This window comes from Stenella coeruleoalba, assembly GCF_951394435.1.
Source record: "Stenella coeruleoalba genome assembly, chromosome: 8".
Taxonomy (NCBI): domain Eukaryota; kingdom Metazoa; phylum Chordata; class Mammalia; order Artiodactyla; family Delphinidae; genus Stenella; species Stenella coeruleoalba.
Genome location: NC_137154.1, coordinates 112,664 through 140,258, shown reverse-complemented (window position 1 = coordinate 140,258; position 27,595 = coordinate 112,664). Strand labels below are relative to the sequence as shown.

The following is a 27,595-nucleotide window of genomic DNA, read 5'->3' as shown; positions in this document are numbered from 1 at the left end:
CCACTGCCTTTTCTTCAGGACATCCTTAGGGTTGGTCCCTCCCTTCCTTCCATTTTCAAATGCCTCGTCCACAACCAGATGTTCCCAGACTACTTACATGTAAGAGGAAACCACTGGCTCCATCCCCCCAGCCCCCTGCTTTCCCTTCCTCCTAGAATACCAGCTCCAGGAGGGCAGGGGTTTTTGGTTTGTTCTGTGGAATGAATAACTGGATTATGGAAGGGAATTTGGGGAAGTGGAGGGGCTGACTGGGGTCCCAGAAGCTGGCCAAGTCCAGCAGGGTTGAGCAGAGAAGGCTTCAGGATTCGGGGGCTGTCAGTCGCTGGCCCTGCCCATGGAGGCCAAGCCTCACGTCAGAGCTTCCTGCATCAGGGTGTTCCCCTGAGCTCACCCAGGAAACGGGGGCTACAACCCTGTCCCACTGAGATGGGCTGGGGACCAAAGGAAAGAGTATGAACACCTGTTAGGATGCCTGGCTAAGGGCAACAGAAACCGACAAAAACAAATCCCAAGGAGAATTTATCATCAGTGCACGGGGGCGCTGCCCACCACATGCGCCATCACAGCTCCCATCCGGAGCAGGGGCTACTGCTCCTGTCCACTCTCCTCTGGCCTGTTCCTGAAGTCCTCAGACAGCGAGTGGACACCTCTGGGCTCAGACCACACAGCCTCAGGGATGGCTTCACTCCTAATGCTGAGACCCAAATTCCTGAGGAGGGACGGTGACCCACCTACCTTCAGCCACGGGTCAGCCCCTGCTTGATGCCCTATGGCTGGAGCCGAGTAGCGGGCTCTGGGTGCCCATACTGTGCATGGGCACAGGATCAGCAAATGGGTCATCCTGCACCAGGTAAAGGCCAACACACTGTAGGTCCTCAATTCCCGGGGGCGCTCAGCGTCACCCTTGTTGCTGAGGGGCGCCTGCAATGGGAGGGCTGGAGGTCCCAGAAGAGGAACGTGGGTGGGGCAGCAGTGGGGTTAGGGGAGGGGACCCCCTCCTCCTGGTGGGGAGGACAGAGACATACCTGTCCCCAGGGTGTGGGGAGGTCTCGGGGGCTGTCCAGGAGCAGGTAAGGGGCCGTGTCTCTCTGGGTCTCCCACCTGCCTGTCCAGGGCCCCTCAGGCTCAAGAGTTGCCCACAGCAGAGAACACCAACCTCTCGCCCTTGGAGTGGGGAGGGCTACTCCGTAGGGCTGACTAGAGCCCTCCCCCAGGGCCTCAGGGGTCACTGCCGAGCCCTTTGTGAGGCTGGGGGTCGCTGTCCAATGCTGGGTGGGTGACGGCCAGTCCCGCCTTTGCTGTCCCCACGGCCCGCCGCTCCTGCAGTGACCGCTCGCTCAGTTCCACGGACGTTAGACTGTAGCCGTGTGCAGAGGACGGCAGTGGAGCTGGTGGGGGAAGGAGGCCAGGGCTCGGGGAGGCAGCGATGGGGAGCTGCTGACCTGGGTTAGGCCGAAGGCACACAGGGACGGGAGGCAGCCACTAAGGGGGCTGTCAGAGGCTGGGGGAGCGGGTAGGGCCTAGGGGCCAGAGCCTTCAGGGGAGTGAAAGCGTGCCGGTCCAGACTGTGGCCATGTGCACCAGACACTAGATGGACATTTGGTCTGGCGGAGTGGCTGAAGCCCAGGGCTGGGGCCAGGGATTTAGGGGGTGGGTCTCCAGGGGCTGAGTTTCAGCAGGGTCCCTCGGGAGGGCCCTGGGCGGGACTCCTCTGTGAGGTCTGGGGGAAGCCCCTGGCGCCCACCCCAAGCCAGGGCGGAGAGGCTGTGTTCCCGCACCTTTCCCGGCGCTGCCCCCACCTGAGGCTTTGCAGGCGGCACCCTGGGAGCTGCAGGACGCACACAATTAGGTCGCCATAGTCCCCGACAGCTGGCAGCCACTGAGGTCCAGGGTAGTCAGCGCTGGGCTCTGCTGGAGCAGGCCAAACACATACTGGGAGCCTCCTGGAGGCCCAGCTGCTGCACCCTCGCGGGCAGAGCTGACCGCAGGAGCTGCCATGGGAGCCCCCGTCTCCCCCTTGGTCCCTTCCAGGCCGGCCCTCACCTGAGTGTCTGCAGCCGGCACTGGGGTCAGGCCAGGCCGTCACTCAGCGCGTGCAGGCCGGCCTCGCTGAGCCAGCTGTGGAAGAGGCCCAGCTCCGTCAGGGCCTCAGAGAGGTCTCTGCAGACCAAGTCGGGCAGTTTGCAGCGGGACAGCCTGTGGTCAGGAGGTACGTGGGTCCCCAGCCGTGCAAGCTGCCCACTCCCTGGGGGCTGAGGTTCAGTCTGCAGACGTGCTGGCTGCACACCTGCCTCCCTGGGCCCCACAGAGCTTCTCCTGCCCTTTGTCACCATGTGTGTCCCTGCTGGACTGCACTCCCCTCTTCCCTCAGGGCATTCTCCACCAGCTTCTGGATGAGCCAATAAGAGACCTTGTTCTTAATATGTCTAACTCCATATAGTCACCCACCAAGTGCAGGTGGGCTGAGCTCATTTAGTTAGCTGGGCATTATAAACAATGCTGCGAGGAACATCTTCACGCACTTAGCCGGGCAGCAGAACTAATGGGCCAAGTGAGCTGATCACTGTTTCGGCTCCTGACGTTTATGCCAAGTTAAGTTACCCTGTGTCACCACTGACACAGGACTGTGCCTGTTTCACCACATGCCCCTTCGGTACTAGTTCCTACAGCCTTTCTTACTTTCTGCTTACTTGGTGGTGGTGAACAGTCCTTGGAAAGATTATGTACTAAGTACTGCCTCATTAATCCTCACATCAACCTTCTGAGGTGGAAGCTACTGGCTCCATTTCCCAGGGGAGGAAACTGAAGCTCAGACGGCGGACAGGCCTCAGAGCCCGCGCCCTGAACGCCTTCCATATCTGCTTGTAAGAATCCAGAGGGACCGCCCAGCAGTTCACAATAGCACTGAGCAGCCTTCCTTGGGGAGGGAAATACGGTCTGGCCTTCTTTATCCCTCCCCCAGGATGCTCAGCTGGACTCTGCTTCCCACTCAGACTGGGGCCAAGCCCTCTGTCCTAACTAGCACCTAAGCTGGTGCTGGAGCCCTGCCCCCATCCCCTCTTCCCTCCTCTGTCCTGTGTGGGCAGAGCCTGTCGACCCCAGCAAGGGACACCAGAGGCCACAGGTTCTCAGCCTGTCCTCTCAGCCATCCCCAGACAGGGCCACACCTCTGTCCCTGCCCAGGGCGTCCTGCTCTGCATCCCTTCCAGGGGAAGGGCTGGGGGCATGTTCACTCACATCAGGGTGTTCAGACCACACTGTCGGTCGGTCCACTCACAGAGTGGATGCAGTGGGGAGCCCAGGAGTTTTCTCATGGTGGTTCGAGAGCTACTAAGAGAGAAAGGAAGGTGAAGGCCCCAGCCCCTTCCAATCCCTCACTCCCACAAAGGACTCCTTCCTATGGTCCTGAGGTATTGGAGCTGCTTCTGCCCTCACCCACAAGCTGGGCCAGGACCCTCCTCCCTCTTCATCCCAAGCCCAGAGTGAAACCACTCAACTGTGACCACAAGTACCTCCCCACTGAAGCTGTCTATGTGAGTCCCATGGAGGCATGTCACCTGCACACACCAGGTAGGCCTGTCCTTGCACCTGCAGTGGGCAGCCCCAGCCCCTGTCAACGTCCTGACATTCATTCTCCCAACAGATGCTGAGCACCTGAGTCAGGTGCTGGGCTGGAATTAACTGCACAGAAACAACGGCACGAGCTTTGCCCCTGGAGGAGCAGAGGGTCTGGTGGAGGAGATGGGCACGGGCAGATGTCATGGCATACGGTGGTCAGTGGGGCATTTCTGAGGCCAAAATGGTCTCAGGCCAGCTGGGATGGCTTGGAGAGGCTTTGAGGATAGGCAGTGAACAGTATTCTGGGTGGAGGGAACAGTAGAAGCAAAGGCTCAGGGCACAGAGGGCGTGGTATACACCAGGACTTATGAGAAGGCATCGTGGTGGGTGGGGGGCTGCTGGGAGGGTTGCCTCGGATGTGGGTGCTGAGGTGCGGGGCATGGTGAGGACACCCTGGGAGCTGCCTTGCAAGGAGGTGGGAAAACCAGCCTGAAGTCGTGCCTCTCCTCTGGGGAGCAGGCGTCAGGTCTGGACACACTCCCCAGGCCCAGATGGACACTTCAGTGCATAAGATGCACATATGCCGCACACAGAGGGCCTGCAGGAGAGGGCCGTCCTGCTCTGGGGACTCACGAGCTGCCTCCCAGGCTGCCCTGTAGCCACTTCATCAGGCTCTTCTTTTTCTTCTCCTGGGCAGTGGCCAGTCTGCAGCTAACCAGCTGCAGGGCCTGCCCCGCCGGGCAGCACAGCACGCAGTAGCTCGGGACGGCCAGGTCCATTCTGCTGAAGTGCACTCACTCCAGTGCCAGCTCAGGAAGGCCGCGCAGGGCCTGGTGCACAAGGGCGCCCTCCTGCGTCTCGTACCGGCAGTACAGCAGCTCCAGCAGGTCGCTGAGCTCTTCGCCCTCCTCCTCCTCTGACTCCCCAGCGCCCCGGAGCGCTTGGGTCCCCTCGGTCCCCTCTGGTGCCACCCTAGGGCAGCCCTGGCCCTGATCCTGCACCCACCTCAGGACATCCTGCTTCCCGCGCTCTGAAACCGCGCAGCTGAAGTGGTGCTCGATGTCGCGCATCCCCTCTGTGTTCAGTAGCCCGAAAAGGAAGCGCGTAGTGAGCGCGAGGTGGCCACGCAGCTCCGGGTGCCCCCGCAGAAGTGCCCCTACGCCGCCAGCAGGTGTCTGGGGAGCCCTTCGTCCTCCAGCAGGTAGGACAGCACGGCTAAGAATTCCTGGAAGGTCTGGTCGAGGAACCGGTAGGTGACCTCGGTTTCCAGCACGCCTGTCACATCTTCTTGCTGAGAAACTGCGCCTGGACTTTGGAGCCGCAAAGCTCCAGTCGTTCCAGGTCCTTCTCAGAGACCTGCGCCCTGCCCCGGAGGACGCCTTCGCAGGCCAGGCGGCACAGCTTGTGCAGCTCTTCCTGCAGGCGGGGTCGGTCGGCCGCGGGCGCCGAGCTCAGGACGCTGCCGATGAAAAGCAGGTACACGGACGTGGTGGTCTTGGAGGTGCGCGACAGGTCAGGACCTGGAGCAGCTGGCGCAGAACGGGGCACACGGTCCAGCACACGGCGAAGCACAGCGAGAACAGCGTCTCATTCTCCTTCGCGCAGCGGCAGGCACGCTCTGCCCTCCACTCGTCCTGGAAGAACCTGTAGAAGTACTTCTTCTTGTCCTTGTCGGAGGGGCCGCGCACCTCGGCGCGCTGCGGGGAGCACAGGCGGCTCTGCAGCCTCCCGGGGGCGGCGGCGCGCGCGGTCACCAGCACGCGGGCCGTGGGCAGCAGCGCCTTGCTCGGCAGGCCGCCCAGCATCCGCGCGCCGCTCGCGGCCTCAAGGGGGTCTGTGCAGGGCGCGGCCTCGGCGGGCCCTGGCGCCGGCAATTCGTTCACGCCGTCCAGAATGGACAGCAGCCGCGTGGACTGCGCTAGCATCTGCCGCACCGGCGCGTTGCGGTCGGGATACTGGTCCAGGGTCAGGTCGGCCAGGCTGCACGTGCGCGGTCGCTCCAGCACCTCGCGGCAAGACACAAAGAAGGCGAAGTCCACCTGGCCGTGGTACACCTTGCCCGCCGCCCAGTCGTACAGGATTTTCCTGGCCGCCATGGTCTTGCCGATGCCCGCCGGGCCCTGCAGCACCACGGTCGGCGGTCTCTGGCCCTCCCCGTCGTGGCCGAGCAGGCGGTTGAAGGTGTGGGTGTCGGATCGCCGAGCGCGCTCCGGCTCCGGCTCTTCCGCGGGCCCCGGAGCCTCGTGCTCCAGGGCAGCGCTATCGGGCGCGATGAGCAGTTTGGTGAAGCGCTCGCTCATCTTCACGGAGCGAGCGTCCCTCTCCTTCACCTTGGCGTGCTGCCGCAGCACGTGCTCTCGGTATTTCTTCTTGTACTCTTGGGGGCAGGGAAGGGCCGGACAGAGGAGAGGGGAACAGGGGGTCGAGGAGGAGGCGGGCTGTGTCAGCCGACTCTCAGGGGCCTGTTTCCCTCCCCGCCGGGCTCAGAGCTCAGTTTCCCCTGTTGCGCCACAGTCCCCCTCCCATCCGCGCTTCTCCCTGGGACCAGCTGTCAGGAACCTCCGAGTGACTTCGAGGACACTCGTACTCCAAACCCAGGGCTCAAGGCCCGGAAAGCTCGGGGCCTGCGCCTCCCGCCGAGAGAGACCTATCGGACGCGGAGAGCAGCGCCTAGGAGCTGAGGCCGAGCCCTGGAAGGGAGGACTGCTGTGAGGCCCCGCCGACTGTGCGGTGCGGGGAGGGGCGCAATCAGGGGTCGGGGCCACCCGCAGGATCGGAGCCCTGGGGCCCGCGAACTTGTGGACGAAGCGCGCCCAGGCCGGAAGAGCTCCGGGGCTTTTCTGGGGAAGTGGAAGGATGGAGGCCTGTGGCCAGGACTCTGCCCAGGCGGGAGGGAACGGAGGGCGGGGACCCCGCGCTCACTCCGCAGCCGCTGCTCCTTGAGCAGCGTCGCCACATCACGCACGCCCGCCCTCTTCAGGGTCTTTCGCGCCGCGTCCAGCGCGCGCTCCGGCCCGTCGAAATGGATCAGGTGCTCCGCGAGGTCCACGGCGTCCGTGCCCTCCAGCCGCCCCCACGGTTTGCGGCGGCCGTGCAGCGGCGCGTCCCGCAGCTTGTGGCGGAAGCGCTTCAACCGCTCCTGGCTTAGGTCTTCAAGCGCAGCCAGGAGCACCTCCCGGGCGGCGGCAGCGCGGGCCTCCGTGCTGAGGGCGGGCGCACGGGGTTAGCACGCATGCCGTGCCCCGGTGACCCCGGCCCCTCCCCGCCGCTCCGGACCCCAGCCCCGGGCGCCCACGAGCGGCAGGGGCTTAGACGCGGCCCCCATCTATCCAGGTGGCTCCAGGCCAACGCTCAATGGCGCTCTACCGGGAGGGTCGTCCTCTCCTCCCAGCACCCCTACGGAGGACTTCGCTCCAAGGCGTTCCAAAGCTTTGGGCGGGCACTGGCCTCCTCTGACCCCAGAGTTAGGGGGTGCCTTCCTGCTCCGCACCTACCTTTCTGCTCATTCTTTTCCACGCATCCAGGTCAAACGTCCAAGATAAGATGTCTACCAGGGCCTGTGCTCTCCCCTTTCCTGCTTTTCCCTCCTTTCCCTCCGTTCTCTTACCCAGGAGCCCGGAGCAGTTGGCCTCAGCAGGGAGCTGGACTCACCACCTGGTCCAGGCTGTGTTCCGGAATTGCCCAGGACATCCGTGCTCACTGGGCCCTTTGGTGAGGCCCAGCCTGAGGGCCTTGCACCAGAGGCAGAGACTGAGCCCCTGGTGGAGGACAGACTCCACAGATGCCCTCTGGGGGGATGGAGTCCCTAGAATACTGAGGCTGGGGGACGGCGGAGGAAGGATGTGTGAAGGACACGGGGCGTGAAGCCCCAGGAAGGCAGCAGGGGGAGGTGGAGGACCCAGAGGGCTGAGGCCAGCCGCACTCACCCAGAGCGGGAGCCTCTGGCTGGTCTCCAGAGTCTGGCCCCGAGGTCTAGCACTCAGGGGCAGAGGTGGGGATCAGAGAGGCGACCCCTCCCTAGCCTGACTGGAGCCATAGCCTGGGGGCATTGTCTGGCCCCGTCCATGCCCCAGACCCAGGTGCTCTAGCTTGGCCAACACTGAGATGTCTGTCCGACAGTCACCAAGCTCCCAAACTCAGGCACCGTGGCACCTTCGCACGACCGGTGTTTAAGAGCTCTGCTCAGTGACCTTTGGTTTTCTACTGTTCCTTTATTCAGTTCACGTTCTCTAAGAACCCATGGGGTGTGGCAGCGAGGCATGGTTGTGAGAGGTAACTGCAGAGCAAGGTGGGCTGTATGGAGGAGGTGGCTGGCTCAGAACAAGACCTTAAACTTTAAGGCCTCAAGATTGGTTAAATTCTGAAGGCAGAGGTGAGCGAGGGCTTCCTAGGTAGAGGGGGCAAAGGAGGGACATGCACAGTGTCACTGGGGAAAGGAAGGCTGTCACCCGGGAGCCAGGAGAAAATGGGACAGGGAAGTGCTCTGCGGCCTCCCAAACCTGGCTTAAGCAGGCTGATGGGAAGAGCTTTGGACGTGAGGCATGTGTGTGACTGATGGGTGACCGCGTGGGACCCCAGGAACGCGGGTTTCTACTGACAGCGTCTGCCTGTGTGTGATGTGGGTGTGTGTGTATGTCTGTGTCTGCTGGTGTGGCCACCCTAACACTGTGTTTGCGTAAACGTATCTATGGTAGGCTATACGATAGTCCCCAAAGATATCAGCTCCTAGTTCCTGGAACCTGTGAATGTTCCCTGAAACGTCAAAAGGGGCTTTGCAGGTGTGGTTAAATTCAGGATCTTGAGATGGGGAGATTATCCTGCATAGTTATTATTGAATGTCATCACAAGTGTCATAGGATGGAGACAGAGGGCGCTTTGGCACACAGGCAGAAGGCAGTGTGACACTGAGGCAAGAGGCCAGGCTGCAGGCTTTGAGGATAGAGGAAGGGGCCACGAGGCAAGGAGCACAAGGAACACAGCCCTAGAAGCTGGAGATTCAGCTGGGAAGGAAGACATTCTCCCCTGGGGCCTCCAGAGGGAGAGCGGCTGAGCCATCGCCTGGGCCTCAGCCCAGTGAAGCTGACTTTGGACTTCTGCCCTCCACGACTGTAAGAGAATACATGTGTGTTGTTTTCAGCCGCCGAGTTTGTAGTAATGGCTAAGCAGCCACAGGAAACGAACACAGTATGTCTCTGAGTGTGCATTTCTGTGAGAGTGTGTCTGCAAGAACAGGGGCTGCGGCATCATCACTGCCTTTCAGGCTCCACAGGTCATCCCTGTGTTCAGTCCTGCTTCCTTCAGGAGCCTTGAGAGCTGCCCTTGGGGAGGGAACCCAGAGTCCTGGGAGCCTCTGTTCTGCTGCCCCTTCCCCAGGAGGAAAGGGTCCACAGAGGTTCCCATTCTACCTACGAGTTTTGTTTCTATTTAAGACAGACAGTCCCCACCTCTCCCCGAGGAAGGCGCAGGGAGAAGGCGAGGAAGGCTCTGTTTATCCGCACTCACACCTCCCCCAGGGCGCCCTCCTCGCTCTTCCCTGCTCCTAAACTCCTGCTGCTGCCCTCCACATGGGCAGCCTCCCGGGCACAGAGCAGGATGGGTGACGGGAGAGCCTGAAGGACACACCGCCAGCACACTTCCTGGTGGGAGGGGCACTCTGTGCTTTTTAAAGAACGTGAACAAGTCTCTCTTGTTCCCACAGAGGCCTGAGAGGACGGAGCCGTGTGCCTGCCTGGTGTGTTGGAGCAGCCCCACCTGGGCCAGGCCCAGAGCAGGGATGAGACCCTCCCTCCAGACCACAGTGTGGGCAGCGCCCAGCAAAGCAGAGGAGGGGGCAGGGTCTCCGAAGAGTTAGGGTCCTGGAGACAAGCCCTGAGCAACGTCTGGCCTCAGTTGCCAGAGCCCTGTGAGCCCTGTGTGGGGTCCCAGATGCTTCGACTTGCCCCTGACTTAGCTCCTCTGACATGCTGGGATTCTGCAGAGGGGGCTTTGCCAGGGAAAGCAGCAGCCTAGACCGCAAAAGCAGATGTTTTAGAGCTCAGCTGTGGACAGAATCTGGCCCTGCACAGCGCTGGGCCATCACGGGGCCCCTGGCCACAGCCCCATCCTGAAGACCCAGGGCGGCCCTCACTGATCCCCTCGTTGAGCCTGAGATGCTGCGCAGACGGATTTCGCACACAGGCCGCGGCTGTTTCTCCTAAAAGCACATTCACTTTTCTCTCTCCACAGTGTGAGTTCTTTTTTTTTTTTTTTTTTGCGGTGCGCGGGCCTCTCACTGTTGTGGCCTCTCCCGTTGCGGAGCACAGGCTCCGGACGCGCAGGCTCAGTGGCCATGGCTCACGGGCGCAGCCGCTCCGCGGCATGTGGGATCTTCCCGGACCGGGGCACGAACCCGCGTCCCCTGCATCGGCAGGCGGACTCTCAACCACTGTGCCACCAGGGAAGCCCTATATATTTATTTTATATAAAACTATATATAAACATACACACACACTCCCCCATGGGAAACTACTTTATAACCTGGAGTACAGTGCTTATTTGCAGTTTCTTTTGCCTTTATTCTTACAGACTCCACTCATTTTTAAAAAATATTATGTATTTATTTATTGTTTGCTGTGTCTGGTCTTGGTTGCGGCGTGAGGGCTCCTCACTGCGGCACGCCAGCTTCTCTCTAGTTGTGGCACCCAGGCTCAGCAGTTACGGCACGTGGGCTTAGTTGCCACGCGCCATGTGGGATCTTAGTTCCCCAACCAGGGATCGAATCCACATCACCTGCATTGGAAGGTGGATTCTTAACCACTGGACCACCAGGGAAGTCCCAGACTCCACTCATTTCTGAAGTTACTTAAGTCACCACCTTTCCCCCACTCCCTTCCCTGAGATTCATTCGTACATGTGTAATATGGTTAGATTCTTTCATGACATACACTGTGTTAGCCCTTGGATCCCCTGACATCCCAAGTGGTATTTTTAGTTTGCAGACATTGATGTTCACTCTTTGTGCTGTAAAGTTCTATGAATTTTGACAGGTGCATAATGTTGTGTATCTACGTGGTGCCCGGGTCCTGGTTTCTAGTGCCATTCACCAATAAAAGGGACCAGGGTTCCTTGGCTTATTCTAGCACTGGGGCAGAAAGTATACAAGGAGAGTCTGGAGCATTTTACAGTGCCAGTAAGTAAGAAAGTGTTCAAAACAAATTAAAAAAAAAACCCAAAAAACTCAGTAATGAAAAGGGTATGCCAAAGGGACACAGAAGCCAAAAGAAAGAACTCCCAACACCAAGTCTGGAAACATTTGAGCAACAAAATGAAGTACTATTGATTATAATCCAAGGCATAAGACAAATACCCATGAGTCCATACTGATGTGTTTGTGCCCTTGATAGTCTGTGCCCTTGACATGATGTGATGAGAAGGGTGCTTTACCTCTGTGGTCGTCCTCCCAAACCCCATAACCCCAGAGAATCCTGAGAAAAACAGGCGACAAGTTCCAATAGAGGGGTACCCTATGACATACCTGAACAGTTCTCTTCAAAACCGTCCAGGTCACCAAAGACAAGGAAAGCCTGCGAAACTATCATAGCCCAGAGGAGCCTAAGGAGATGTGACGAGTGACTGTCACGTGGGGCCCTGGATAGGGTCCTGGAATAGGAAAAGGACATCAGAGGGAAACTGAGGAAATATGAATAAAGTATGGACTTTATTTACTTAATAATGATGTATCAATATTGGTTCATTGATCGTGACAAGTGTAGCATACAGTTGTATTAGTCAGGGTTCTCCAGAGAAACAGAACTAACAGGATATAGATATGCGTAGAGATTGATTATAAGGGATCGGCTCACATGGTTATGGAGGCTGAGAAGTCCTGAGAGCTGCAGCTGGAGAGCTGGACTCAGGACACCCGACCATTAGCTCCGTCCTGAGAGCCGGCAGGCTTGAAACCCTACATGAGCTGATGTTTCCGTTGAGTCTGAAGCTAAGAAAAGACCAATGTCCCAGACTAAGCAGTTGGGCAGCAGTCCCTCTCACTCATGGGAGGGTCAACTTTTTGTTCTATTCAGTCCTCCGATTGGGCAAGGCTCACCCTCATTTTGGAGGGCAACCTGCTTTACCCAGTCCACCAAATGTTAATCTCCCCCAGAAACACCGTCACAGATACACCCAGAACAATGTTTGATCAAATACTGGGCATCATGGCCTAGCCAGGCTGACACATAAAATTAACCATCACACCGAGAGAACTGTGAAAATGCCCTACCGACTGGCTCCATGTTTCTCTGTGGGCACGTCCCGTATGAAGAGGGTAGAAGCTGAGTTTCAGAGGAGGGGCATGCAAAGCGGAGGGGGGAGGAAGGGGGCAGCCCGCCTCTCGCAGAGTCTCTACCCATGAGCTTCAGTTTCGGTAAATTCTGCAAAACCTAAGAAGTACTTAGTGGAAGTGTGTTTTTCTAGATTAAAGGAGGGGGCTGAGTTTTGCAACCTGGATGAGATTTTAATTTTTCGGAAAGTGCTCATTTAGTTTTGAATGAAGTTATGAAGCATAAAGTTTTTATATGACATGAAAATGGTTCTCAAACTTGACTGTGCATCAGAATTCCCCGGGTGGGGGAACGTCTTATAACAGATGACTGGGACCACCCTGGAGTTTCTAACTGATTTCTACCAAGTTCCCAGGTGATGCTGCTGCTGCTGGTCTAGAGACCACACTTTGAGAACCCGCGTTTTATGTGGTGAAAGTAGATTTCCAATGCGATAAAAGTAAGATGCGAATGTTTGCATTTGGGTGCATTTTTTCTGGGTCCTTGACGCTAAAGATGCCTGCTGCAGAGGGCGGCGCCACACGGTCAGTGCCTTTCTTCAAGAGCTTCTGTGGTTCCGAGTGTGGACACAGGGCGGTGCCATGTGTCCACAGTGTCCACCCCAGACCTTCCAGGTGGCCTCGCAGCTTTGCAGGGGAGGGTGTGCACGGTGGCTGGTCTACCCCCCATCCCCGCCTCTCCCCACCCATGGGCAGCAGGGACAGGTCTAGGGTCTCGATCTAGATCAGAGCTGGATCCATAGATACGTGCTGAGGATGAAGGAGGGACACTTCTGTCCACCAGAGCCCTGGAGAGCTCTTGCTAACCCTAACCTGTCCAGGACAGGCCAGAATAGGCCTGGCTGGCCCCAAGCCCTGTTCCCTCTCCATGGCTCAGTTTGTCCAGCTGTTACAGGGGGCCCTCGTCCCCACCCTGCACCCCCAGGGCCTTTCACTACCTTATTCAATGTGACCGCCACTTGGCCACCACTGCTTTCTCCATGGGGCACATCGTTTTCTTTCCAGGAAAAGGCAGACCCCAGTGGAGAAGGCTGGTCCAGTACACAGGGCTGCACTCTGGTTGGGGGGGGTGGTCAGCACGGCTGTGGGCATGAGGGAGAGGCTGGGCCAGGCTTCCCACCCCTGGCAGCCTGGGTGTGGGTGCGGGCAGCAGGGATCTGCAGAGAGTTTGGTTCTGGGGACTAAAAACCTGGTTGGGGTGTGGCCTGAAGCGGACTGCCATGGGTGGTAGGAGCCCCAGAAGTTGCATGAATGGGAGGCGAGCAGGGCAGGTTTGCGCTTGGAAAGGTTGGTGGGAGGGAGGTGGACGTGAAGGGGCTGGAGCTGGTGTGGCTAGGTTGAGCACAGGCCTGCGAAGTCTCTCTCCCCTGGAGGGCGGCCCCCAGTTCCCCGGTCCTGGTGCTCACCCAGGCCTCACCCATCAGCGCTGGGCTGGCCAGGGCCTTGCTTGCTAGACTGGGGCTGACACCCCGGAGCACAGTGGGCACTCTGCTGCCCAACCCCCGCCTACACGCCCACCCCACTCAAGCCGGGATGGGTGGAGAAGGAGGCCTGCCTCAGAACCAGGCCTGCGTGAGGGGGGCGGGAGGTCTTATCTGTGAAAGAAGAAACACCGCAGGCCGGGTGACTGACCCTCTGATCCACAGCCTTATCCCCAACTGGACCCCAAAGCTATAATTAAAGGTTCAGGCGGAAGGGATTATTCGAGAGGAGCGGGAGAGCCCCCCACAGCCTGAGGCTGGCACCGAGGCCCAGCGTGGCTGAATTAACATTCAGGACACACTCCCACCTCTGGCCTCCCAGGACTTGGCTCCTTCCTGGGAAACCAAGTCACAGGAAGACGGTCAGGCTGGGGCCCTGGAAGGCGGGGCTGGGAGCCCAGAAGCGAGTCCCGCATTTAGAACAAGCGTGGTTTCTAGGGAAGGGCAAGGTAAGATGGTGTTCCTTGCGGAATGTAGTCACATCACCGATTTGCCAGCAGGCTGACTCGGGTGTGAGCATCCTTCGTGAGGATGGAGACTGTGGCTGAGCCTGGGGGCTTAGGACTGACGTGGTCATTATGTCCTGCTGCTGCTTGGCTCCTGGGCTCGCCCCGACGCTGATCTGGTCTGGAGACAGCCGAGGAGCACGCTCTGGGATGTGGCCTTTATCACTCTCACCGATAACCTCTTAGTCATTCTGACGGTGGAGTGTGATCCCGCAGTCTCCTGTCATGTCTGATTCAACTCTGCATTCCTCCAGTCTAAGCCAATGCCTGGCACAGAGCCCCGGCTCACTCAGCCTCCTAGCTGCCCACCTGTCCATCCGTCCATCCATCCATCCATCCAACACTGAAAACCTGATCTAGGCCCCAAAGACTCCGTGGCGAACACACCAGTCCCCGACCTTGTGGGGCTGACACGCCAGCTAAAACAAGACACGTCTGAGGAGACATCGTTTGATCAGGGCCTGCATGACCTGAAAACACATGAAAACATGAGGGAAGGGCTCCCAGGCTCAGGCACCAGCATCGGGTGGAGAGGGGCCACAGCAGGGATTGGGCCTGGAGGCTGCTGGTCTGAGGCCCCTTCTCTCCCAGTTCCAAGCAGGTCTCCTTCTGCCAAGCCCTGTGACAGGAGTGGACAGCTGAGGCTGCCTCCCTGAGCTATAAAAAGCCCCAACAAGCAAGTGAGCAGAGGCCACGCCAAGCACACACCGGGACTTCACTAGGCTAGGGAGGAGCTCGGCCCCGCAAGCATGCTGAGGTTGGCTCCCGCCGTCAGGCTGCTGAAAGCACCCCTGGGGGGCTGGGTGGTCCCCAAGGCACACATCTCTGACAAGCCGGCCAGAACACCCACTTCTCCAACGGTAGGTCCCGCCAAGGCAGTGGGGCATGGGGGGCGGGGGTGGGGGGGGGTGGCCTGACCTGGGCAGGGGGAGTGGGCAGTCCTGAGATGTTCTCAGGATGAGGTGGGTTTGGGGCAGGACACAGAGGGGAGAGGGGTGTCCTCTCAGGCCTGCATGTAGAGGGGATCCGGGTGCTAGGTCTCATTCCCTTGGCTGGAACAGTGTCCCAAGTCCAAGAAAGGGGTCCCTGCAGCCATCACCTGCAGGCCAGACTCCCAAGGCAGCCTGCAGAGTCAGTTGGGGGGTGGGAGGCTCTCTGTTCTCAGGCCCCTACTTGCCGTCTGGCAAACAGTGGTGCTGACGGCTGGGCTTGGAGGGCGCTCAGTGCATCTCGTTTACAACCCGTTAAAGGGGACGAGTGGGCTGGTTTGAGGGTCTGTGAGAGTACAGGTGAAAATGCAAACCTGTGACCCTGGAGCTCCAGGAGAGTCAACAACTATCTCTATTTTAAGCATAAACAAACCAAGGTCTAGAAGGTCATCTGCCCAAGGTCATAGGACTAGGACTGAACACGTTTCCTGTTCTGGAAACGTCGCTCTGAAACCTCTGGGAGTGAAAGTCTAAAGGAAGGATTGGTCTCCAACCTGGTGTCTGATTCACTTGGGGGAGGGGTGGGGCGACTGGTCCAGGCTGTTTCCGGAAGAAACAATGAAGGTGAAATATAGCTAGTGCTTCAGAGCCTGGCTCTGAGGGTGCAGTCACTGAGAAAGAACACAGGGTGGCGGGTGGGACGGCCTCTGAACACATGCATGCATGCGTACGCGCGCGCACGCACACACACACACAGGGAATCCCACCCAGGCTTTCAAACAGGACCGCCACTCAGCAACTTAACACATGCCTGACACGCAGTCCGCAGGTGACCGGAAGGGAGCATGTAATGCCTGGTGGGAAGGAGTTCAAGGCCCAGGCGCAGGCCAGGCTCTTGGGCAGGGGGTGGGGCTGTGATGAGAGGCCCCACCTACAGACTGGAGCCCAGTAGGCTGTCCTCCCTCATGACCGCAGGGGTCACTGCTCACACCTCGCAGGTCTCTCCACCTGACACCCGGTAAGTCTGTCTGGGGCAGACGGCGTGAACACGGCTGGGCCGAGGGTCCAGGGCGGCCTGTCTAGCTCTCCACCCTGCTCTGGTTAGGCCCCAGGTTCAGAGGCAGTCAGCCTGGGCCTAGTGGACTCATGCGTTTTCTCAACGCAGGAGCAGGCCATCGGGCTCTCTGTGATGTTCCTCGGCTTCCTGATCCCCGCGGGCTGGGTCATGTACCACCTGGAGAGCTACAAGAAGAGCTCCATAGCATGAAGCCTTCACGGTCAGCGCTCCAGGCACAGACTGGAAGATCGGATTAAACCATCCTTCCTCCTAACGTTTCCTTGGTGATTCTTTGTGTATGCGCATCTCCACCCCGCACCGCCCGCCCCGACGCCCAGCACCCGGCTGTCTGCGGGCTGGTTCCTGTCAGCACCCGGGCACTGAGGCCACAGAAGCTGCCAACTAGGTGGCAATGGGGTAGACACCTGTCAGAAGGAATAGACACCACGTCTCTCTGAGCAACAATAAAGGCAGGACTCGCTTCCTTGGCTGCCGTGCCCACCGCCCTCTGCTCTGGCTCTGCCCTGTGCCCTGTGTGGGCAGGGATGCCCTTTCCTCAGAGCAGAGGGTGAGGAAAACCAAGGCCAAATCCCCACCAAGCCCTCCCTAGGTTCCATCTCCTGCTTTTTAATCACTTTAGGCATAGGCTTGACCTGGACGCTAAGCCTAAGGAAACAGAACCACGGAAAGGACAGAGCAAGGCATTAGTTACAGAAACATTCTCAAACCACGCTGGAAAACATGTTCACACAGGTGATGTAATGGAGGCCAACCCTGGAGTGGGCCCCCTGCACACTAGGGCTACCCCCGTGACTCCGGGGGCGGGGGGCCCACACTCCTGCTACCTCATCACTCAGCCTGGCGGCTCCTCCCCACTGCAGGCTATGGTGACAGCCACAAAGGAGGCGTCTGCCTGTGGCTGGGCACCCCCATCGATGACAGTGCTCTGTGACAGTCTTCACAGCAAGAACAACAGTCCCTACTCCAAACTGAATCCCACCCCCACCCCCAATTAAAGGCAGGTCTTCTCAGCTGCCAGTTTTATCAGCCGTGAAACACCTCTCCAGACAGGTCAGGGCAGGGGAGACTAGGTGAGGATGTCGTGGGCCTGGTGTTCCACCAGCATCTCCATGCTCTTCACGTCGGTGCACCAGAACTCCAGGCGGTCCTTCATCCCCTTGATCTGAGGGCAAACCAGGACACACGTGTGTTAAGGCCCTTGGGAATCACAGCACCTGACGGGGCAGTCCTAAATTTCCAGCTAATCCTTTCGGGCAGCATTAATAAAAAGGACATCAGAGCTGGGAAAGCGGGGTGTGTGAGATGGGATTATCCCAGCCAATTCTATCAGAAGGACATGAGGAAAAACTTGCATGAAAGAAAACAGGCAAGAATAGAGGAAAGCCACAGGATTAAATTTCCAGCAAATATAAATAAGATGGATATGAGCTCAAATCACGGAACCAGGAAAGTATTTGATCGGAGCACCAAATTAAAGATTAAAAGACATCATCAGCACAACCAGCACTGTTGTCACAATACGCTTTAAATGCAGGGCTCAAATCTCAAGCTTGCATTCAATTAGGTTCTTTGAAAAGCCCTTAGTCCCTAGAGCAGTAATTCATTCTCCGAAATCTCCTGTGTAATAATGCTTTCTTCTTAAATGGCTTCCATCCAAATGAAACAAAGGCAGCACAGACACAACCCAAAACACCCGCAAAGCTGAACTATGTATTTCAAGCACATCACCTGTTGCAAATCCAACACGCGGGGCTGCACCCAGGTCATGTGAACCCGCTTATCCACCTCGTCAATACTGCCTTTCACCAGCCCCACCGAGAGGGCCTTCATCACCAGCAACTCCACCTGTGCAGAGAGGGGGTCGTGTGAGACACCCTGGTGCCAACACGCACGTACCTGCGGACCCCGCCAGCTGTGAAACACGAGGGGAACGAGGAGCAGTTCCTTTCTGTGATCTCACACAGGAGTCCTGACCGCCCCCGAGGAGCAGCTTTGCTGCTGCACGTCCCGAGTCTAAGAACTCTGTACCTCGTTCACGGTGACTTTAGCACTTTCGGCAATTTCTTCAAAGGTGAGTTGTCTGTGATTGGCAGGTCGTGTGAAAGTCATCTGAAAAAAATTTTTGTTTATTAACTATTTTTCCAAAAAAAGATTGTCAGAGAACTGCTTGATAAGGGATATGTCTGTCAATACTTGCTCTGAAAATACAGATCTTATCAGTACCACACATACTAAAACTTTCTTAATATTAGTCATATATCTTATCTCACTAAGCTTTCAATTCCTAGATAAGAAGGTGAAGTACGCTTTATGGTAGTTTTCTACAAGAGTCACTATTCGTTTCCTGAACAAGTACTTGAGGCTGCCACGTGCCAGGGCTGTACCTGGAGCTGGGGATTCCATGGGGAACTAGAAACACAAAGTCCCTTTTCTCAAGAAGCTTAAATTCTAGTGTGGGAAACCGGATGAGCATGCAAAGAACGGCAAGTGCAATGAGGTGGCAGCTCCCGTAGCGCAGGTGGTCGGGGAATACCTCTCGGAGGCGGCGTCATCTAAGCTGAGAGCCAAACACAAACTAAAAAAGCAAGTGGTGGCAGAGGAAGAGGAAAGGTGCTGGAGAGGGTGCGGGACAGGAGAGCTAGCAGCTCAGCTCAGGCTGCGCCCCGAGGGCCCGGAAGTGGGCGGGGCCTCGCTTACCTCCATGAGACACAGCAACTGGATTTTCCTCAGAAGCTGGGCCTCGCTGGCTGCTAAATCAGGCTGCAAAGCGAAAGGGTACCAGTTACCTGACCTGGCTTTGAAGTTCTTTCTACAGCCGTCAACTGAACAAAAAGAAACTGGGCAGGTCCAAACACTTTAGATCACTGAGGCTCATCATTTGCTTCAAGGGATCCGAACTTCACTTTTCTCAGGAAATCATTAGAAGAGTGCTTAGTTGAAGGCCTAAGGATTTTCCAAGACAAGGAGTTTACAAGGTAGGATTTGTGCTGCTGTCACCAACACCAGGGGGCAGGGCCACAGGGTGTATGCAGGTGCTGCAGGAGGGCTCCTCGCGAGGAAAGGCGGGGAGGGCACAGCCGACGCCTGAGCGGGTCTGGGTGCACTGCCTGCTCAGTCAGCTGGGTGTCAATGGGGCCTCTGAGGGACACACCGCTGGAGTTCCGGAGACTTATTCTAAACTGAAAGAGCAAGTTACTAATTTGTCACGAAAAGTGGCACTGTCATGAGAACCAGAATGCACCTTCTGCACAACCTGTACAATCTCCTTGCAGTTGTGTCTAAAGGCTATTTGCTGAGCACAGAGCCAAACCGTGGAGAGCGGCTTCCTTGACTCAGACGTTTAGTAGCTCAGACCCCAACACGGGCAGCCCTGACAGTGACACTTCTGCTACAGCCATGGACAAGTCAAGCTCTTCAGAAAGGGCCCCTCCCCCGAACGAGCTCTTGCTGCCTGGACAGATACTGCTGGCAAGCACCTCTCAAGTTCCGACTCTTCCTGACATCTCCGTGCCAGCCGTCTTTCTTTCTGAGTGGCACACCTTCCTGAGACGCCAACACACAGGCCTCGTTAGGCTGGCTGCATCTGCTTTCCTCACAGCCCATTGTTATCTACTCTGTGCCCTTATGTGTGAGTCCTACAAGTTCACCTTGAACTTTGAGAAGATGGAAAGTTCCAGAAAAGTACAAAGACTATAACACAACCATAATTCCTATCACCATTAACATTTTAGTAATTATTTGCTTCTAATAATTTCATTTAAAAAGAATAACCTTACTGTTAAACTTCAAATCCTTGTTAAGTGCTCTCCTCACTGACTCCCACTCAACACAGGCTCCTTCCCGCTCCCCGGCCCCTCCCCCATGCAGACCCCTCTCCCCCCACTCCCCGCACCTCTGCTCCTGTCCCCTCCCCACCCCATGATCTCCCCACTCTCTAGTCACTCACGCGCTCTAGCCCCACGCGCCCTGTCTCACTTTGCCAACATGCGGAAAGCTTCCTCTCCCTCTGCTGGGCATATGCTCTTCCATACTCGTCACTAGCTAATTCCTACTCATTCCTAAGGTCACACACAGAGCAGTCCTTCTTTGGGGAAGCTTTCGGTCACACCCCCTCCACCCAACACAGGGGAAGCTCTCTCTGCTTGTGGCCCTGAGCACTGCCACAGTAACCGAGTTACCACAGCAACTAATCAGCGACCGAACCACCTGCTCAATGAGAGCAAAGTGGCGTGTAGAGGGAAGGCGCTCAACAGACAGCGGACACACGGATGAACTCCGCCAGCCCCGCCTGTGACTGACCTGCTGGCCCCAGGCGGTCTTCAGAGTCTGGAATCGCTCTACATTGCCGCTGTTAAAGGCATAGAGGGTGTCAATCAGCCACTGCCGGTCAGTGTTCCTCAGTGACTCTAGCACGGGGTGCATGAGCTGTGAGGACGGAGACGGTCAGCTGACAAAAAGTCACAGTGTCCCCCGTGTTAAGGAATCTGCACCCCAGGCCCACTTACCAGCTCTCCAAAGTTGAAAACTCCCTCGCCAAGAAGTCCTGCTAGTCCCAGCGTGAAAGCTCTCTCTTGCTGCTCAGACACTACGGCAATAACACAGCTCCGGTTATGCGCCAGGCACGAGACTCAGTCCCGTTTGGCTTTAGGAGTCTCTCATAAAATGTAAAGAAACTGTTCTGTGTAATGGTTGTATTACAAAGCCCTATGATCAGCCATCTCTTGTAAAGTATTGGATTGACTTAGATCATACCTGGAACCACATAAATGGCTTTTGTGGGAAAGGCACTCATTGCTTATCCTCACCGAACTATACGTTTTCAGCCTGTCTGCTGCCTGGCGGGTGTGCCCCTCATCCCCTCGCCTGCGTGGGAAGCAGCACCACTTCTTATTTACCTTCAAGCCACCACATTTAGCTTCTTTTGACTAGAACTCTGTTCCCTTATTCTCTTGACACATTAGTTGCTTTTTCCAATATATTTTTCTTGAGATGCAGCAATTGAAACTGTACTAACAATTTTAGGAGTTGCTGGTCCCCTTAGCTTCAACAGTATATTGTGGAAAACATCTAAAATATGCTGAAATAGGCTACATTTCTTTTCTAAACACATATTCCTTTTGCACTTTTCCCAAAAGTCACTGGCCACTTTTCTTTCCACCCTCAAACCCTTGAAAATTCCATAATTTATTCCCCTGGGTCCAGCATTTCACTTTTTACGACAAGAGTCCCAGGTTCAGGGATCTCACCGTGCCCTCCATCCTGCGAGAGGTTAAGGCACCTGCATCACTGTCCTTCTCACAGAGGCCTCTGACTCAGAGAACACAGAGACCTGGAGAAGGGGCAGTAAAGGGGCTACGAGGTGCGAGCCTCATTTTCACCTGAATTAAACGCTGAAGACAAATACAATGCAGAAACGAAGCTTAAACAACTCTTCCCACCACATGGACTTTCTTCTAAAAGGAATGAACACATCTGAATAATTCCTGAGATTGGCTGCCTCAGGCATGTCACAGCTGCTATGACGTGTGAGTGAGTTCCTCGTGTGACATGGACTTTCTGGCCACGTTACCTGGCAGATCCTTGATGTCAACACAGCCCAGAAACCGCAGCGCATCTTTGTAGTAGGATGCATGGTTTCCGATTGTTTGATAGTATTTACTGGAGAGGTCGTAGAAACGACTGTGAACGGATGTCACCCCAGGGAGGTTATTGAGCATTTCTTCAACATCTTCAATTGTTTCCTACACACAGGAAGTGAAATTGCCTTTCTTTGTAACTTGAAACATTTTTCAAGTAACATATGACAAGATGAAAAGCAAAAGCCACAAATGACTAATTTGACTATGTTAAAATGGAAAACTTCAGTTCATCCAAAACACAGAAAAAAGAACAAAGACAAGCTATAGACTATGAAAAGATATTTAAAGCACATGCAACCCATAGGGGAATATGACCAAGGCTAAGTAAAAAACTCTTAAAAATCAAGAGAAGATAAGCAACACAAAAAAATGGGCAAAAGAAAAGATAAAACGGGCAATTTATAGAAGTGGAGACGTGAGCAGAGTGGTAATCAGTAATCAAGAAATGTAAAGTAAACTTTCAGTGAGACACCATCTCATCTCAACAGATCAGTAAGAGCTGAGCAGCTGAAAATGCCAAGTGTTGAAGGGATGGCGCGTCGGGAGTGTCTGTATGATGCACTGACCACAGAAGTTGGTCTGCTATCCATATTCACACCTATCCCCAAAATTACACTAAAATGAAAGTAAGAAAGGCATAAACACAGACAGGAGTCTTCAACAATGATAATTAGGAAGCAGAAAGGGCTGGGTCAATGGTGAATGGCGAGAACCCACGTGCTGTGGACCACTGGAGGCTGTGTGGGCTCCTGCTGGATGGGCGTGCTGTGGTCACACAGGGGAGAACTCTGTTTAAGGGCAACAGGCGTCGTATCAACAACTTATTCTTAAGTGGTTTTGAAAAGAAAAAAAAAAACCACATACACACAGAACAACAAGGCAAAGTGGTGAAATGTCAACAATGGGAGTCTGAGGTAAGGGTAGAGGAGAGTTCTTTTGCTATTTTTGCAACTTTCTTGTAATTTAAAATTATTTAAAAATAAATAAAGAAGAAAAATAGGATTTTTGCCCCCTACAACTTTAAACAACGATAGTCTGTACTGCGGCAATCTCACCTTTGTAACTTGTAGGTCCCCGATATTTAATTTTAGAGCTCCAATTGCGGTTTTACACAGGATCACTGCCTCATCGCTACTTTTCACCTAAAGAATCAGAAACAAGGGAGCCTCAGAACTGTGGGCAGCAGACTAACAAGGAAGGTATCTGTACACTGATTTAACCTGCAGGACTAGAGACACACTGGTCTCTAGAGTTGTGAACAGTAAGCACAGACACAAACTATAAGTCAAACATATTTTAAAAGATCTGGCTCAAACTTCACATTTACCTTCTCACGAGTCTTTTCCAGAAAAGTAAGAGCCACATTAGGATCTAGAAAAGAGAGAACAGAGTCAGAAGAACCACCAACAGAGTATCTTTACAGATTAGTTTCGACCAACCAGGACATTTTTAGGTGGGATAATCTTTAGGTTTAGGCCGTAAAATACAAAACTTAGAATTTTACATTTTCTACTGAAATGCAAAAGTTCAAATAACTTATACTTCAAGATCATTTAAATTACCATTAGGATCTATTCCTTTATGAAACAAAGTGAGACTCACCAGTCATCTGTCTAACTACATGAAGAATGATTTCTACCAGGGACAAAGGATTCACCCTGAAATAAAAACCACATCTTTGAGTGTCAACAAATATCAACGTATCCATTTTCAAAAACAAAAACTGACAAAAGAGTTTTACCTGTGTTCAAATTCACTGATGAAATTTTCATAAAGCTGTAGAACCAAAACATGGAGAGTAATTACAGGACGTCTTTCACTCGGCAAAAGCAAAACTTCAGACACTACCATGATGCCCACACGCAGCAGGCATTGCGTAAATGTTTGCTGAATGACAGAAGACCCATATTGGGGCTTATTAAGTTCACATAAATGATCACCAATCAATTACTGAAGAAAGCTATGGTTTTTTTTTTTTTTTCTGGCTTTGGGAATTAGAACCCTACCCTGTGAGAATCTCCCGAAGACCAACTTCTCTATTCGTCCTCCAAAGTATGCTGAGTAAACAGACTATCAGTCTGAAAGGTTCACTAACCTGACAGAGGTCAGAAGGTGGCAGGCTAATTACGTCCCATTATCAAATAGCTTAGCCATTCAGCAAACATTTGAGCACTTACTCAGACCCTTTGCTAGGCACTACAGACAGAGAATGTACAAGACAAAAACTGAGCTTTTAAGGAGCTTCTGGCCTAGTAGAGAAGAGAGACTTGCAAACAAATAAGTGACAACACTGTGAGTTAAAAGGCAAAGAAGAAAGCACATAGCTGGAGCAGCCAATGAGAGAGGTTGCAAATATTCTGCTATGAGTAGAAAGTGATTTAAAGACAAGAAGCCAAAGAAGAGAGACGAACAATTATGAATTATCCATAACGATGATACAGAACCTTAGGGAACAAATATCAAGACAGCTCTAATTTATCATTTTCCCACATACTCCAGAAGACAGCATGCCCAGCAAAATCTCCAGACTTACAGACGATTACAAGTTCCTCTGAACTTGTAAAATGTCAAACTGGTAGATATAAACCACAAGAAAATCTTAGAAGCCCAGACGGTGGAATAACAAAGTGGTAAGCTTCACTGTGAGCACATTTAAAGTAATGTACTCAGGGCCAATAATTCAAACTACCATTATGAACTAGCTTGCAGTTCCAATGCATGAATCAGTTCCTCTGATTCATCCAGAATCCAAGAGAAAGACAACAAGGAGAGATGTCAGGAAAGACTTCAAAGAGTAGGCTACCAGTGAACAAATCTGGGGTGGGGTGGGTTTGTCAGGGGATCTGGGAAAGGCTGGGGCAGAGAGTGTATTTTTCTGTTGACAAAATTCTAGAAGTGCTCTATTACAGAGGCAGCATGATACTAAGCAGCATTCCCCCTCCAAGCCTCCTGTCCCCCAGTGAAGCACATCCTCCACACTGCCCAGGACAAAGCGTTCGGGCAAACAAGCAGCGTCAGTGGGGGAGAGGGAAGAGGAGTGACGGCAGTTATAACAGTTGTCCACCTTCCCTGGTGGTCCAGTGGCTGAGACTCCGCGTCCCCAGTGCAGGGGGCCCGGGTTTGAACACTGGTCAGGGAACTAGATCCCGAATGCCACAACTAAGAGCCCGCATGCTGCAACTAGATCTCGCACGTGGCAACGAAGATCCCTCATGCCCCAACTAAAACCCAGCGCAGCCAAATAAATTAACAAAAAAAAATCTATAAACAATAAGATACAGGGGCATGCTAAGAGAGAGCATTTTAGGTCGGGATTTTAGAAGGAGCCAGAATGTCTGTGTTTGAATCCTCTTCTGTCACTTATTAGCTGTGATCTATGGCAAGTCACTTAATCTCTTGGTGTCTGCCTCTACATAAAAAAAAAACAGGACAGAAATAGGACAGCAGTAGTACTTATCTCCCAATGCTGTTACAGGTGAATGAGTAAATGTGTAAAGCACTCAGAACAAACGGCAGCTGACAAAAAGTGGTGGCTGAATAGGCTTATTGTTATAGATATTATTATTGTAAAGCCCACCTATTATTTTAAAAAGTACTTGAACACATTTATATACTCTGACCTAGCATGGCAAATCATTTACCTTAATGAGACCATCTCCTTGGGCAAAGCATGGGTCCTGCACAAAGTCAAGCACCTGAAGTGTCAGCTGATGCCACAACCTGAAAAACACAAGGCTCTTAAGACCTATAACCTAGCGTCAGTCACAGACATCTTCACCCTTGATGGTCCTATCAAATAACAAATACCAACCAGTCTCTACTGTGTAATACAAGAATGCTAAAGCGGATGCGTTTTAAAGCTGAGTTCTTTCCCTGGCTCTGCCCCTCAGTGGTTATGTCACCCTGAGATCACTTAACCTCTCCAAGACTCAGTTTCCTCAGCTATGAATGGAGAACACCTTTCCAGACTACCTCAAAGCGTTGAGAGGCTTGACTGGAAACAAGAACTCTGGAATCACACATACGTAATTTGAACTCCTGGCTCTTCTACCTATTAGCTGAGTATCTCAGGGAAGGAGCTTAAACTGAGCTTCAGCTTCCTCATCTTTAAACGGGATGAAGGACTGAATGAGCTAATACAGAAAGCCTCTAGAACAATGACATAGCACACTTGAAACCAAAGGCTAATTTCTAAGAGTGCAGATAAAATGCTCTGAAAAATACAAAGTGCTACACATGCAACTATTTGCCAAAAACTAAGAATTTTCTCTCAAAAATTGCTAATAGCAGAAGGCTGCTGAACATCATCAAAACACATACTGAGGGCTTCCCCGGTGGTGCAGTGGTTGGGAGTCCGCCTGCCGATGCAGGGGACACGGGTTTGTGCCCCGGTCCGGGAGGTTCCTGCATGCCGCGGAGCGGCTGGGCCCGTGAGCCATGGCCGCTGAGCCTGCGCGTGCGGTGCCTGCGCTCCGCAACGGGAGAGGCCACAGCAGTGAGAGGCCCGCGTACCGCAAAAAACAAAACAAACAAAAAAACCAACACATACTGAATATCCATGTGAAAGGCACTGTGCTAAAAGCTAGGGTTGTTAACAGGGAGGTGTTACAAGAGGTGTATTTTTCTATGGAACATCACTAAACCAATGCCAGCAACTCATTCGATTCATTTAAAAAGAGGTTATTGCTCAGCAACTGATAATTTAATTGTTCTGAAATTCACCGTTTCTAAGCAAAACTGAGACCTCTCTAGGGGCACAAAGCCCAACATGAAATGCAATAAAAAGTATGGGCCATGGGAGAGGGGAGAAGTGGTTGCACCCCACCGTGTAACCTGAGGCAGAATCAACGGGGGGAAAAAAAATAAACTGCACTGGCCTCTGGGTTATCTGCTCCAGACTGCCGAGAAAGACAACTGTAGCTACAGTGCCACTATGACAAAGCTAAGTACAAGACACCGGTATCTGTTATACAAAATGTATGGCAGCCTGACCCCGAAAGGGTGTTTTGCTGTTTGACTGGAATCAAGAGGTAAAATCAGAGCCCTGAACCGTTTTCGTAAGACCAGAAGGAAGGGGAGTTTCGAAGCCTCAGTCACAGCCCCTCGGTCTGGAAGGCAGTGAACCCTAGATCCCAAAACCCAGCCTATGGCTCTCCTCCTCGGTCCTTGTGGGATGTCACCCCCTCCCTCGTCGGCCCTGCCTTCCGGGGTCCTCAGCGCACCTCCTCGGTCTAGCCTGTCCCCACTCTCTCCACACGGGTCTGAGCGCCCTCAGTCCATCAAGGTCCCGGGCCTCCCCCGTACCCACTCCGTGTCGCTCTCCCATCCCAGAACGCCCGGGTCCCCTTGGCTCGGGGCTCACTTCTTAGTGTAGAGCTCCTCCAGACGGTGCCACACGGCGGCCTGGCCGGGACCGGAGCTCTGGCTCTGCTGTAAGAAGCCGGGTACGTCCTTCATGACGGGAGGAAGACGCCGGGACAGCGGTACTGCGGGGACGGCCAGGCCGCGGGGTAGGGCTGCCAGAAATGCTCACTCACTTCCGGCGCCGCGTCGCGCGGGGCAGGCCGGGAACGCCATACGCGACGTGGGGCGCTCCTGGTTGTCATGGTAACCGTGCCTATTTCCTTCGGGCAGAGTTCTCCTCAAGATTTGTAACGGAATCCCCTGGCAGCTGGCCGCGCTACTCTGGCGTTGAAGAGTACGGGCGCCTGGGTCGAACCAGCCATCGACTGGCTGTGTGGCCTCGGCCTTTGTGACCCAGTGTTCCCGATTCAAGTGGGATGATAACAATACTACCTTCCTAGTAGTGGCTTTCGAGGACTAAGTATAAATATGATGCCTGTCCGTAGAAAGCACTCCCAAAGTGTTAGTTATCATCGCCATCTCAATTGAAAAAAGCTGGGAGCGAGGGTAGAGAAATGCAGGTTCCTGGTTTGGTCTCGGGTACCAGAGGAGGGAGATCATCAGACTAGGAAACCGGCCCCACCTTCCGTCCACCTCCACCTGGGCTGCCGGGGCCGGGAAAGAGAGCGCGAGGCTGTGGTAAGGGCTTGCGGGAGCGGGGCGCTGGGGGACGGGGAAAGAGAG

The 27,595-nt window shown here is 54.5% G+C and overlaps 2 protein-coding genes across 2 annotated transcripts; both read right to left on the bottom strand.

Annotated features, from left to right (window-relative positions):
* Positions 1-1,188: 1,188 nt before the first annotated feature.
* Positions 1,189-14,052, bottom strand: NLRP6 (NLR family pyrin domain containing 6; the record flags this gene model as incomplete). The annotated part of the gene is given in 15 exon segments (XM_079928320.1): positions 1,189-1,357; positions 1,800-1,848; positions 1,851-1,937; positions 1,940-1,965; positions 2,044-2,069; positions 2,073-2,196; positions 3,238-3,327; positions 4,192-4,352; positions 4,356-4,732; positions 4,735-4,842; positions 4,845-5,084; positions 5,087-5,996; positions 6,470-6,761; positions 9,061-9,167; positions 14,035-14,052. Coding segments are annotated over 15 exon segments (2,754 nt in total). The 3' UTR covers positions 1,189-1,218.
* A 2,087-nt stretch (positions 14,053-16,139) lies between these two features.
* On the bottom strand, positions 16,140-27,073 carry PSMD13 (proteasome 26S subunit, non-ATPase 13). Its single transcript, XM_079929929.1, has 13 exons — positions 26,871-27,073; positions 25,150-25,228; positions 23,250-23,284; positions 23,111-23,166; positions 22,836-22,879; positions 22,564-22,650; positions 21,439-21,610; positions 20,375-20,454; positions 20,169-20,294; positions 18,567-18,629; positions 17,898-17,978; positions 17,598-17,714; positions 16,140-17,031 (listed from the first exon to the last, which is right to left on the bottom strand). Exons 1-13 carry the CDS (start codon positions 26,963-26,965, stop codon positions 16,936-16,938), a joined length of 1,131 nt encoding a protein of 376 aa, XP_079786055.1. The 5' UTR covers positions 26,966-27,073; the 3' UTR covers positions 16,140-16,935.
* Positions 27,074-27,595: the final 522 nt, after the last annotated feature.